The sequence below is a fragment of the Tyto alba genome, unplaced genomic scaffold, assembly GCF_018691265.1.
Source record: "Tyto alba isolate M040663 unplaced genomic scaffold, T.alba_DEE_v4.0 Super-Scaffold_13, whole genome shotgun sequence".
Classification (NCBI taxonomy): Eukaryota; Metazoa; Chordata; class Aves; order Strigiformes; family Tytonidae; genus Tyto; species Tyto alba.
In genome coordinates, this window is record NW_024881275.1 from 36,815,249 (window position 1) to 36,829,893 (window position 14,645).

Sequence of the window (14,645 nt, forward strand, 5' to 3'; positions counted from 1 at the left end):
ACCACAGAACTGAAAGAGACAAAGAATTTCATCCCACTTCTAAGCAGAAATAACCTGTACATAAACTGCTTCACCCAAGGGTTCAAAGCCTACACAAAATGCTTCATTCAGTGTGAGACAGAAAGGTGTAATCCAGTCCTCAACCCATCCCCTGAGACATAACAAGGGTAACAGAATCAAGAGTCATGCACCAGTGTGTTACAATTTAGACAGGATTTTTGAATGAGCTCTTGTTCCAAAATGGGCAAATTGAATCTCACAAACATCCCGAATACTGAAACATCCCCAAGTCATGCTGCAAATCAGAATGATTGCATGGTTGTACTTGCACAGCTGACTGTTAGTATGTAAAGAAGCATTCTATAAACAACCAAATCCGTAACCAATAAGTTATAATATTTTTTATTCATGTTAGAATTTCTATCAGTGTTTGAACATTAATATTTAGAGAGTTTGTACAATTTCCATCAAAGTTTAAAATGAGAACCACACTAGATCACAAATGATAACTAAAACACAGTTCAGAATTGTATGAATATTCACACTCTCTTTCTCTCTTAACACTGTTAAACACTTTATTTTCTGCCAGGGGGTTTACAAGGAAAAGTGTGCACTGTAATCATATCTCAGCAGTGTTCCAAAACATAATGGTATCATCATTACATATAAACTCTTTAAAAATATACTTCTGTCAAAAGACTTGATGACTACTATGTACACTACAAAAATAAATTTTCATATAAATAAGTTATATGGCATAATTTTATCTTTGTAACTGAAATGACACAAACCCACTCCTACCAAAACAGGCAGGCAATGAGACCCAGTCTGAATATTTTTTTCCTTTTAACTCCTTACACTAAAACCTACGACAAGTCCTTAATGTAAATGTTATATACTCTTTCCTATTTAACATTAGTAAGCACTCTATACAAATAAAAATCCATTAAACAGTAAAAACATAGCTGTAATAGTGTTTCCAATAGAAATAAAATCCCTGCATCTTGTTTGTTATAAACTGGCATGACAAATACTGTAAGAAAACATTCTTATGATACAAAAATATAAATATCACCCATGATTAAAAAAGTTAAAAAACAAAACCAAAACAAGATAGATGTTGCCAGCCACTGAGTTCTCCCCTTGCCAATGTGACTACCGGAGAAGAAGGTCTACATTGTGCACGAAGCAGCAGACAGCTCACCCCGGCGCAAGCACACAGGAGGACTTGGGCAGGGGAAGGTGGCAGACACCGCGGCTCACCCCGGCCCCCTTCCCTCCCCAGGAAAAGGAGGGAGCGAGGCGGCCCGCGGGGCGGTGGTGTCAGTGGGAGCCCTGCCGACCTCTGGGAGGGGAGCGCACACGCTCGGCAGCTGAAGGCAGCTCCCAATTAGTATCATACGGTTCTGTCGTGGAGTTCGTATGATCTGAGGTCACCATGCTGCTAGTGCTGAAGCGGGGCCCCTCGTCTTTTTGTCATTAAGAGTCTTCATGTCAGACAGTGAACTGGACCAGTAGGCAGTTGCAACATTAACCCTTAATGTGCACCGAGACAGTAGCTTATGTATCACGGGAATGACACCGGGCTCTCACCACCTGCGCTTCGAGCGTTCACATTGGAGATCTGTAAACAAGTGCCTCATATCAAAGTGTTTTCAAGTGAGCAAAAAAGACATGGAAATTTGTGCATTTTAATTATCCCCATTCGTTATGCTGGCAAGGTCTGTGGGCAAAGATAGACTCCCTGAAGCCACTGGAGAAAAACACTTTCCCACCAAAGAATTGGCCACTGCTGTTCAGATATCATACTTAAAGAAAATCCCCACCACTGCTGTGTTTAGAAACTGAACAATGGTTATGTTTGTTTGGCTCTGAATACTCAAATAAACATCTACCTGCTCTAAAAAAACAGCTTGGAGAAGGGCAGAAAAAAAAAAGATGAAGAAAGAGGAAAACAGAGATAATGAAAACTGTTGTTCTATTATTTAAAATGAAGGTTCTCCATTCTTAGGGTTTGTTTTCAATGGGAACACAGATTGTAGTAGTGTTTTTTTCAGACCCTTCACCTGCAGCAATCCCCTTTAGTTTAAAAATAGTAATACAAAAAGCTAAATTAGTTTCGCAAAGAGATCCCAGTTTAGCTGTTTTAATTAAAAGTGCCAATGCAGCATGCGAAAACACAAACAATAGAGGAAAGAACACCCCAGGCCTTATGTCTCATTACAGGCCTTATGTGTCATTACAATCCTGGACCCATCAGAAAGCCATTTATATTTAAAAAGTGAAAACAGATTTTTTTTTTTTTTATCCTTCCATTTGACTTTTATCACTTACTATTAACTTCCTTCCTGCCATGAAAATAAGGTGACCAAAGATACTGCTTTCAAAGCTGTAAGGACACAGCTGAGCTGTGGCTCACCATCAAACAACTCAATTTTCCACCTTCTAATGCCACTCATAGTTAACAGTATCAATATCAAAATAAGGCATATGCTCATTGAATTTCTATAACCACCAGCACCTCTCAATATCCAGCACCTTTGGAAGTGAAAAAATAATAATGGTTATAGTGTTTGCACTTACCTGGCACCTTTTGCAAAAAAAAAAAAAAAACAAAACAAAAAAACAACCAAAAAAAATCAAAGCACTACACTAACAGTAATTAAGCCTAACAACATTCCTGGGAGGTAGGAAAGTGTAATTATACCCATTTTACAGAATGAGAAACTGAGGCATGGGGCAGTTATTGACTTGACCAAAGTCATGTGAACCAAGTCATCAGGAGTGTGGGAAACTGAACCACAACCCCAAACCTCGACTCCCTGTCTTTAATTCTACTTTAGTTGGGCCTTTGATGATGGCAATCTACGGTATATGTTGGTAAACACCAACCAGTTTTCATTAGTGCCTACTAACAGGGAAAGCCAGACTCACATCAGCATCAGTGGGTTTATAAGCCCACTAAGTGTTACCATACAGTAAAAGAGAAACTACAGTACACCAGGAACATACACACAAAAGCATGCACACTTCCAGATGCACACATGGATACACACAGCAAAACAAAACCTGCACGTAGCTAAATCTATTTAAGCCTCCCAGATTAACTTGATTTTCTTCATATCTGCTTATTTTAAAAATTACCACGCATAGCGTGTTTGAAAGTTAACAGTAACATTTCATACTACCACAGGGTTGTGATACGCAAATTTAAAATATTTTAAACAGACATGTACCTTTTAAAAAAACCCCTATTACATAAGCAATATTTGCATAGAATTATACAAGTAAATTATACAATATTTAAGCAGCAGCAACTTATGCTGAAATTTAGAACTAGATTAAGGTTAGTTGTGGCACAGAGATCAATGTACAAAAAGTACAAAGCGCACACAATATTGTCCCCATTCGATTGCCCAGAGGCAAATGACTCCAGATTATACTACTTTACATTGTTCTTTTGTATATTACATATGTGTACATCTTTTAAATACTTAAAGAAATATTTAACAAAATAATACAATAGGTTACAGTAACAGTGAACTGTTGTCCTGATGCAGCATGTCCTTTTCTACAACTTCAAGAAGTTCTTCTCTTCAAGCAGTTCTGGAAATACAGTTTTTCATCTTTGGCCTCTTCTTTGCTTCAGTTACTACCCTTTACAAGTAAAGAGATAAGAAAAACAAATATTCATTAAAGAAAAACAAGCAAATCAAGCTAATCCAAAACTGATTTCATTATTCTTGTGGTTACAGTTAGCAGCCAGGAAATGTGGGCTCCGCTTGCATCTTCGTCATGAATTTCCCAGTAAATACTGATGCCTATTAAAAAAATGCAGATGCTTTAATTTCTAAGTTCCGAGCTTTAGCTACCTGGGACAAATTCAGTCAAAACCAAAGAACACCTCAAGGAGAAATATGGTACATCAAATGCTGCACACAGTTTAGAATCTTGTATTACTGTGCAGTCCGCCTTGAAAAAGCTGAGCCCAAGTATTTCCTTATTCTGAGGATACTATTACTTGCCGTATTTCTAGGCTGTGAGGCTCAAGGCATTCATGACTATTTGAACTTTTGAGACGTCTGGAGAGGCATTTTATAAACCAGAAGGTGATTTTTTTTTTGAGTCATCAAAAAATTTCCATCAAAAATCTCCACATGCGTGTGCACACACATGCACTTACACGTACAATAGTTCTACAACCAAAATAAAATGGCTTGCTCTGGTCAAATTAGTGTCTGTCACTGAAAAGCTCTGAAATGCAAAGAGAAAACAGGGACCCACAGTAAAGTAACTATTTTAACACTTCCTCCATCTCTCAAAAGAAAAAAAAAAAAAGAGTTAAATAGTGAGAAATGTTTTTTCAGGCACAAGCCCCAAAAACTCATTTGGTTTCTTCCCTTCAAAGTATTCCTGATTTCACGGAAAATTTTCAAGAAAAAATCTACTCAAATATCATGTCTGTTCTAAACAGCACGGTTTCCTGTAACCTTCTCTTGCCAGCCTAAAGACAGACAATGATTTAAATATCAAGTCTCACAAGTTCTTGGGTGTATCTGTTATTTCCCAGGAACACATTAAATGCCCAGCTCCACCCTACGCAGGCCTGCAACAGCCACTGCAGCTGCCCCAGACAAGGGAGAGACTGGCCCAAGGACTCCCCCAGTGTGTTGAGTTCACTGGGTGGGTCTCTGACTGCCCCCCAAAGCGCAGGGGACACCCCACTGCACAGCACTGCACCAGGCATGGTTGGGACTGCCCACTCCTCACTCAGCCCATCTTCCAGAGGGTTTCAGTCCTTACTACAGACTTCAGATTCTTTCACCGAGTTTTATTCAAGAGAAGACAACTCTTAAAATTCGCTGGCAATTTTATACTCTCCTAGGCAATGTCATTGCACAAAGACATTACACAACACCTCTGCTTCATTTTCCTCATCTGGCAAGCTGGGACTGTATGATGTACCTGCCACTTTCCAGCACTCCTGAAAGCAGTTCATGTCTAAACCCACTATAGCTTCTCAGTGTTGGAAAGTACTGTCCTACTCAATCTGATTTCTAGTGCAAAATGTGCTATATTCATGGTCAGCAGATTTAAGAAGATCAGGGACCAGTAAGTAAACCTACCTGAAGGCAAAGTACCTCAGAGAGATTTTACTTTTCCCCTTTCTTTTGATCACACCGTTGCCTGACACAGGCAAAGCTTGCAGCTACAGGAGACGGACCTACCTTACTGTGAGCTGTTGCCAGGTATCCTTTCCTCACATTCAACATCTTGCAGTTCTATAACTTCTACTTTAGAATTTCTTCTTTCACACCGCACGTTAAAAGGCACATGGGGGTCCTCAAATGGCCCGTGGTCAGCTTCATGGTATCCCTCGTAGGACGGAAAGCTCCCTCCCCGAGCGCTATGGCTATGCACCGCAGGGTGGACAGCAACAGTCACTGAAGCTGAGGCAGTCACAGTAGTGATGGGCTGGCAGTACGCTGGCCCCGCGGCACCCACCGCACCGGACGCCGGGCTTCTCACGTTATGAGAATGAGCCCTGTGGCCCAAGCGATCCCTATTGCTAGGTCCTGAATGCCCTTCAGTAGAAATTTCAAAAGCATCCCTGCGAGGGCGGTAAGGAGGTGGTCGCAGCCCTTCCCTCGCTTCCCGTTTGGGCTGCCTGCCCTGACGCCACGCCTGCGGCACGCCGGACTCTGGATTCGACTGTAATCGGGGACTCGACTGATGCCTTGCCTCTGGCTGAACCACCTGAAAGACACATGTGCAGTTATGCCTTGGACAAGGTGAGGCAAAAAAATACTACGCTCGCTTGTATTTTATGCTGACAACAGTTATAATAATGCTGGCCCAGCTCTAACGCTACAAAGGTAATGTTCTGGACTCTGATGTTGATTCTTCCAGATAGCTTTTGTCTGAAGTTATTAAAACCTAGAAAGCATACCTTTGGAAAAAAAACACAGGACGACAGTGAAAACATTATTGTAAGCTTCCTACATACTGGTCCTTCTCTTCAAAGGGATGGGTGACAAGCACTTGATCTTAACTCATTCAACAAGCAGAATTGTAGGCATTTGGAAAAGGCTCTATTCCATGCAGGGTACATACACAGGATGTTAGGAGGGTAGTTTGTATAGACTGTAGAAATCTGTTTTCTGATTTCTGTAAAAAGCGTGAAGCGCAGCGGCCACATCAGTCAATAAACCGTGACCAACTTCAAATGTGGCTGTGCTTGTACCTATTTCTAGGCCTCTGCTGAACAAAAACAGATCCGCATTGCAGCTCAGCATGCAGCATCAGCAGGGGTAGGAGACAGAGCTTTTTCACTCTCCTTTGAAATTGCAGTCATGCAAACCCAGTAGCAAGATGCAACAGGCCCAAGATTTGGTACAACCCTGAAACTGTTTCCTTCTGGCTCTATGAATCTTTGTCCCCAAAACGTGTTGTTAGAGAGAGGTATATGAGATGGTGATCCACGAGGAGCTGTGTGGAAGAGGTCTGGACATTTAATCTCTCCCCGTTCTCTCCCTGAAAGCAGTCATCAAACAGACTGAGAGCTCTCTCTTGTGGCTGGTGCCAAGACGATGTAACAGCAATTACATGGGCCAAAGACCTCTGCTTTCATACCAACATTTTACCCCCAACTTGTTTCTAAAGGAAAGGATGAGGAAAGCCTTCACTCCCTGCTTACGAGTTTTGGCACAAATTCACAAAGCATAATCAGCCAGAAATATGAAAGAGCTTTCCACAAAAAAATGTATTTAAATAAATAAATAAACCCCCCAACATTATTCTTGCCCTCCTGACAGTCAATAAGTGAGCTACTTACAGTGGATCTTGCAAAGACAGGATTCTCGGTGGCTTCCACTATTACTTGATGGACTGGTGCCCCAGGAACTTGGGTGGCCTCATACTGATGAAGCTCTTCACTGATGCCAGACACTGTGGTTTGAGAGCTGTACTCTGAATCAGAGGAATCTGACCCATTATTTGTGTGCCCAGGTGGCAATGCAAACCTCACGATGCTGGGGGGCGGCTCAGGAGATGGTGTGGGCAATCTGTTTCGTCCATTGGCTGGAGAAACCTGATAATGACAATGCATTCCGTAACATTCGGTTAGTATTACCCTTTTCATCATTAATGCTTGACACAAATGTTCTTCTGTCAAATACAGCCCCCCATCCCACGAGAACCTTAGCACTAGCTTTATGGTGAACACTTACACTGAACTGAAAAAAAAATAATGGAAGAAAAAGACATCATCTCCATCTATGGGTATGTACATAAACAGGATTACACAGATTCTCCTGTGTATCATTGTCTCAGGGGGTGCATATGTGTGTGTGTGTGTGTGTGCATGCACTTGCACTTATAAATAAAAATAATACGTGGAGTTCCCTCCCCGCTTCAGCATACATTAAAAGTGATTTAATAAAATCACATCAAATGTGTATGCACAGTATGGTTCAGTGTCTGTCTGCAAAGAGAGATGGACACACATACAATAGCAACATATGTGGTAGTAACACATGCACATATATACCGCTTAAGTAAGGTACAGGTCATGTATACTGTTAGGAATAGAAAAGATTACACGCTGCTGTTGGAACTGATTTACTAATATTAAAAAAAATAAATACTTCTGAAATATTACTAGTGCTGTATACATACCTTGTGCTTTATTCTTGTACGCGCACATACATACAGACATGTGAAGCATAGCACACTGATTCTACCAGTATGTGACAAAGACAGTGCTATGTAACACAGTAATTGTGTGAACTGTAGAGCAGGTAATGAATAACCAACAACCAAATACAAATTCAGTATCCAGGAATCCTTTTTTGCTGGACTTGGGCTTTATACTGTGAAGTCTTCAAAATCGAAGTGATGCCTCCCACCCATCAAAAATGTTGCTTCAGCCAAGAGTATACCACAGAGAGGAGTGACTGGAGAGGGGGGACCTTCTGGCAGGCTGGCCATGGGTATCAAGGTGTGGTCTGTGGACCACCACTGGTGTATGTTGGTCCACACAGGCCTTCCTGGTGGTCTGCTCAGTTAAATATTTTGAGGAGAGCAACACAGGCAGTGAGGTAGGAAAGAAGAAGGTATGTGTACAAAACGAACTGTCTTTTGCAAAATACTGGGGAAAAACCTTATTTTACAAACTACTTTGTGTATCACATTATGCTTTTAAAAGCACAATCCTACACTTGTATCAAGTTCACCGACTACAGCCTCTGAAACAATACTTATTAAAAAAAACTTTAAAAATGTAAGTAGAAGAATATCAACTAAATAACAAACAGCACTTTTAACAAAAAAAAAAAAAAAACAAAAAAAAAACCAACAACCTAGAACAAGAAACTTAGAAACTAAAAAATCCAAGAGAATTTAAAAATAAAGAATTTCTAAAAAGGTGTGGGGGGGGATGATCTGGGGGGCAGGCATAGTATTATTTCTTCTGTTCACCATTAATTTTACTGACCTCAGGGTATGGTCCAAAGAATGAAAGAAGAACAGGAAGCAGCACCAATCCATTGAGAACTCCCAGAATGGTTAAGATTGCCAAAACAGCAAAGAAATACCTGAAGTAGGGTTTAAGGGGTTTGGAGGACACAACAGCCACATACTCTTAGAAATAAGGAATTATAAATTACTTCTACATATGTTAACACATATACTAAATTAAATCTAAGATATTACTAACATTGTACTAAGCAATTATATCACTTTCTATATATAGATATAGGGGTTTTTTACCTTTTGAATTAGAGAAGCTACATTCCACAACCCAAAGTGTTAGTTGATAAAAGAAAGAAAAAAAATTACATTTGTTAATTTCCCAGAATCTGGAAGCATGTAATGTTATTTATGAATGTGTTACACAAACACAAAAATATGGCATGTGCAGTGAATAGCTGAATGGATTGAAAGCACAAATACAATGAAAAGGGGCCCCCATTAGTGAAAACCCAGCAGAAGCAAACAAATGAAGTGAAGGGTGTAGAATTTAAACAATTTAGCCTAGAAGGAAAAGAAGCCCTCTTCTCCCAGCAGCTAATCCACTGTGAAATGCTTCTGCATCTTACAGCAGAATCTCTAATTAAATCTCCAGTGTATCAGGTAAGGGTTTCCCTTGCTGTTCATTAATCACAACTTTCCGCCTAGAACTCTGTGAGTTCCACTTTTACCAAATAGCTCGAATTGCAACCTTTTTACAACACAGGAACCCGCTTTCTGCAAAGAAAATGCTGCCCATTCTATAGTAAGCTTCAGCATTGTACTGAGTAAGAGCACTCCACAATGGCAGAGCTGCATTGCAGGCTAATCTTTTGTTGAACAATTTAGCATCTCTGAATACTCTTGTTTTGCGTCAGCCAATTCAAACATAAAGGCTGAAGTACTATGGAAGAAGAGGAAAGTGCACAAGTGGTTGTCCTTTCCCACCACTGAGGGCTAAGGTCTGGGATCCTTCATGAATACCAAGGTAAACCTGTCAGTAAAAGGAAAGCCTTGCTAGTTGGTATTCGGCACAGCTGGGGCTCAGGCTAAACTTAAGGCTGTGTTGTAACTAAGGATTTCAAGGATTCGGTCTTGGTAAATTCCTGGAGGAGAAGGCAAAGGAGAAGAACGGAGGGGAAAGTTTGCTATTAATGGGTCTGCTGATTACACTGTCTATCTGGCAACAAACTTAACTGCTTCCCTGTTTCCACATCTGATCAAATAGATCAGTCTTCAGTAAAACTACAAATACCATGCTATTATAAACACTTGGGAATTTCTGATCTGCATTAGCAATAAGCAGCAAGCCAATCTACTTTACTAACATAAACCACCAGAACTTTATACCGGGACAGACATCAACAACAGGCATTAAAAACATTTGCATCTCATCCATCTAATGCTAGGATAAACAGGAGGATTATAGCTCTGACCACTTGGTGTATACAATGTCTCTTAATTTACTTAATCTTCCACACTGTTGGACTAATCTATCGCTTTCCGGAAGTTTGGGATCTTCTTCGCCCACTAGAACAATGCTCAGGCTCTCATAGTTTATTTTATTTTATTTTTTAAGCAAGGCAAACTGAAGTCAGATTGTGATAGAAAATGAGAAACTGATGGCCCAAAAAAGTAAAATAACGTAAGTTGAAAAGTTGAAAAGCTCATTTTATAAACTGAGAGAACATCCAATCCAAATTTGGTGTGAAGGGTTGCTACAATCTTCCATTTGCTATGACACAAAAATGTGCTTGCCAAAATCTAGTCTGTTAAGTAGGAAAGTAGCATGCTAAATGTATCCTTGTAAATTTAGGTTAAATGTGTGAGTTACAAAATCAGGCCCTAAAAGAATAATTCTACCTTATTTCTTCAATATCAATAAAGTAAAAAATAATGACTTTGGAAAAAAATACAAATTCCATTTCAACACATGCAATATCTGCATAGTAATAATACGCAGGTTTCATGAGGTCTAACTGCAAATTGCCTGCTTTTTTCAAATCTCTTACATACATAAACAAAAAATCTTGATGAGATTTAGCAGCCATTCTCCTAGTTCCTGCCTCTGACATTTTGTTGTTCTTGCTGTCAAATGGATGTCAGCTAAACCTAGTCATCTATCCAGATTACCTAAGTAGTGAAATCACCTTTCAGAGCATTTTTATTTGGCTCAGTTGTACCTCAGTTCCATTTTAGGGCTTGGATTATTTTTTTTTTGTGCTGTAGTTTGCCACAAAGAACCTGTGTTACTTCTGAGATTAGCCATTTTGCAGAGCTCCACAGGTTGTGTGGAATAGAATAGGATCTGTTTCATTGCACTTCTCAAATTCCCCTCAGTGAAAAACTTGCTTTCCTCTCATACTTGACGAATTCACATTCTTAATTAAATTCACAAGAAACAGTCTGCCTGGAGTTCTAAACAGAAGGGCCTTCAGGCTTTGCTTTACAAAATTTTAATATGAAGTTCTGTGTTCATACTTATGGTTCCCCAGCTCCTAGACAGGGCTTTTTTTCCTCTCCCTGTTATACATCACTGTAAAGCTCACATAATGATAGCAGGAGAAGGCCCGGAGAGACCCACTTGCAGCACAGTTGCAGCATGTTTGTAGGTTCATGTGTCCTTTGCATGCAAACTGTCGTACATAAAAGACGTCTGGAGGACCTAAAGGTTAACTGTCAAACCCAGCTAATATGGGACAATACTAAATGCTCTGACTCAAACCCAGAATTAGCAAAATTTGCTAAAGGGGGGACATTTTTGTGTTCTTTCATGCTGGGTGTCAGATTTTCCTGGAACAGATTTTAATACCAGCAGTGGAAACACTACCGTGTCTAGCATGTAACAAGGAGTTAATAAAACAGAGGGAAAGCAGGACCATGACGTAAGCATGCTCGACACACCATGCATAGTAATAAAATGACAGATATGCTTAAGTGACTAAAAATTAAAAGCATGCTTATTTTTATTTAAAAAAAAAGCCAAGACACACACAAATGCTTTACCTGACAATAAAATCAAACTCTGATCCTGCAAGCATTAACACTCCAAGCAGAGTGGACACAGCCCCATCCAGCACTGGTGCAAACATGTGTTCCAATGCAAGGACAGCTCTACGGTTCCTGTCTCCTATGGCAGTTAAAAATGCCTGTAAAACAATGAAATCCATTCAATTAGACAGATGCATACAACCTTCCAAACAGCCTCTCCATAGCACGCACAGCTTTTCACCAGTTCATTACTTCAAACTATGGTTCATGAAAGTATCTCTACAGCTGGCTAACCTTCACGAGAGGGCCTGATTCTGCAGTCATACCACATAGCTGCTGCTGCAGCCACACGACCTAAGTATGCACAGATTACAGAGTCAGACTGTAGCAATAATCATGGAAACAATGCCTGCTTGCATCAGTAGGCTTTTGACCCCATCTCTGCTTCTTTCCACCTGCAAAGAATTCACTTAATGGTGAAAACACTGCAGGTGTCAAAATTACAGGGGTACTTCTCTCACCCTGATGGGGCCATGCCTTCGATGACTTTTTTTAACACTTCTATCTCACTGAAAATAAGTGTTTTTTGCAACTTCTACTACTTCAAAGCTAGCAGGCCTATACATACAAAACAACCTTGGGAATAGCACTGAACATGGTAGTGACTGAGCAACAGTATGACTAGTGAAATGTCCTTCTCCCTCCAACTCCTTCGTGAACAAGCTGTATCAGGGACACTCAAATGCTGTCGTTTCATATGAATTTGTCTTCTCTGTGTATGACTTAACGGTTTAAGAAGACAATAACCAGGCTGATGTTATTCCTGTGATTTATAAGGGCTCTCTCTTCAGCAAATTCTCTACTCCCTGTTAAGATACCAGCTCAAGCAGCTATCTTCTTCTTGGTCTTGAAATCTAAGTCTCTCTTCTCTAGTGGCCTCTTTTCACTTGTCTAACAAATTTGGGGTGAAATCAGTCAACACATTAAAAAGTTATTTGGTGGGACAAGCAGACCAAAAATGGGTACATGTGGAGTGAGATCCCCAAGGCTCCCTTCCATAGATAGCCAAACCATGTATTATTAAACTTTAGTATTGGATTAAAAGTGGTCTGTGTAAAATTAAGGTATCCAGGACATTTAAAATTCACATATACATAAGTGGATAAAGAATCCCACTCAGAGTAAGGGCAGCTGTCAGTGAGACAACTCACATGAATGGAAGCTATGGGTCTGATCCACAAACATATTAACAAGTTATATAAACATATGTGTATGTGTGTAATTAAAGGATGCATAATACAAGAGTCTACTCTTGATTCAGAATTTATTTGCAGAATTAAAAAATGAGGTCACAATTCACAAGCTATAGCAGAGAACTGAGCCACAAGTAGACAGTGAATCACTCTTAAACAAGTTCTGTAACAACAGTTCCAGCATTGCCTTTTTTGTTTATCCAGTACTGGTTTCACTGTTTATATGCAGGAAGTTCTGTGAGGTCAGGACTGCTATCATCTGAGGTCTACTAGGCATTCTTTTATGTAAAGCCTATGTTTGGAAATTTTTGATTCCAGAGTCAATGTGAAAAAAAAAAAATGCAATTTTCACTTTGCTTGGTACTACCTTCAGTCACAGGTGACTTTATATATAATAAAGTCCTGTAAATTATATTAGTTTCTTCCCAAATAAGTTGTTTCTTCTTAGAAACAAATGTTTTGTCCTTTTTTATTACAGTTTTGATGTTTTAAATCTTCAAATCTAAGAATCTGTCACTTCTTTCTTCCTCTTGACACCATTAGTTTCTAACAGTTCCCAAACTACTGCAGGTCCCAGCAGACAGGTGCACCTCCAAAAGCCTAACTATTCATAGCAGGAGGGGTAAAAAAAGATGCCACCATTTCAGGGAACCAGTTGCTCCTCTTTAACCTTACCCTACTTCCCCTATGATTTTTCTTTAAATTATTCTTTCTATCCTGCCACTTTATGTGCCCCAACTCCGTACCTCACCTATGTGTTCTGAGTTTTTGGCCATCTCCAGTGTGCTAAGATCCTTGTTAGTCCTCCTCCCTTTTTCACTGTCACCAGATCCTCTCAGCAGTCTACTAGTCCTCCTTTTGAGTTTAAAAGGCCCATTGCATTCCCATCTGATGTCACCAACACTTTCCAGCCCCCACCCCTCACTTCTTTTCTGATTGCTACAGTACTAATATATTAGAGATTACAGTAGATTACAAGCACCTCCTCCCTGGAATTACATTGATCACTCGTCCTTTCCTACTTTTTAATACAGTAAAATTCAAATCCATGAAGCCAATGACGTTCTTGAACTATTCTGAAATATCAATTAGAACACCCTTATAGGAAGATGACTTATGCTGAGTGTGCAAAATTTTGGAAATCAGTGCTGACATTGTCAACCGTGAACACAGAAAAAAATCCCTTTATTCTTCCTCACCAAATAAAGCAAGAGGAGTTCTGCATATCTTGAACAAGCAAAACTGCCCCCTTGCAAGTGCACTTGTCATTTCTATGCATTTTTGCACATCAGGTTGACTAAGCTGAGTGAGCAGGTGCACTCAAGATTTGGACACTCAATCTTGACAACGTTGAAAATCTTCATATAAGACATACTTCATATAAGACATACATTTTTCCCCTCTCTGCTCCTCCTCATTACATTAAGACTGTAGGACTTTCCTACAGACTGCATGTTTTGTGCCCATTATTATCAGCTGATGGGTTCTGAAAAGAAGGTGCAAATATTTCAAGTGAAAAATGAATCCAAATACGTTCAAATTTCAGTGGTCCAGAGAGATCAAATGACACTATATGTGGTTTTGAAGATCTCCTTTAAAGGCTGCTCTTCCACAAGATAGAGAATCTAGACGGAAGACGAAACAAACAGCCAGAGAGCACTGAGGCAACAGTGAGGCTGCAGACAAGAACCAGCAGAGTCTGGACTGGACTGCAGTATGGTGCATTAAGAGCTCTGCTTTGTCTATATATTTGCATCATTCAGACAACTAATTATCACAGGTAATGTATCCCCTCTTATCTCCTGAGAGACGGACTCAATAGTTACGAACTACCTCATCACAATCAACTCCTCTCTACCAAGACAAATCAAATGGCACACAAAACTATTTGTG

At 39.9% G+C, this 14,645-nt stretch overlaps 1 protein-coding gene across 4 annotated transcripts in view; it reads right to left on the reverse strand.

Moving 5' to 3' along the window:
* Window positions 1-375: 375 nt before the first annotated feature.
* Window positions 376-14,645, reverse strand: part of PTCH1 (patched 1) — a 75,173-nt gene continuing 60,903 nt past the window's right edge. For 2 of the 4 annotated variants that reach the window (XM_042787624.1, XM_042787622.1), the window contains exons 20-24: window positions 11,515-11,657; window positions 8,495-8,594; window positions 6,836-7,090; window positions 5,229-5,757; window positions 376-3,657 (exon numbers count right to left, since the gene is read on the reverse strand). In XM_042787624.1, the coding sequence (XP_042643558.1) occupies window positions 5,230-5,757; window positions 6,836-7,090; window positions 8,495-8,594; window positions 11,515-11,657 (1,026 nt within the window). In that variant the 3' untranslated portion in view covers window positions 376-3,657; window position 5,229. Of the gene's footprint in view, window positions 3,658-5,228; window positions 5,758-6,835; window positions 7,091-8,494; window positions 8,595-8,769; window positions 8,787-11,514; window positions 11,658-14,645 lie in introns of those variants that run through there. The other 2 variants (XM_042787623.1, XR_006164838.1) reach the window with 2 other exon arrangements.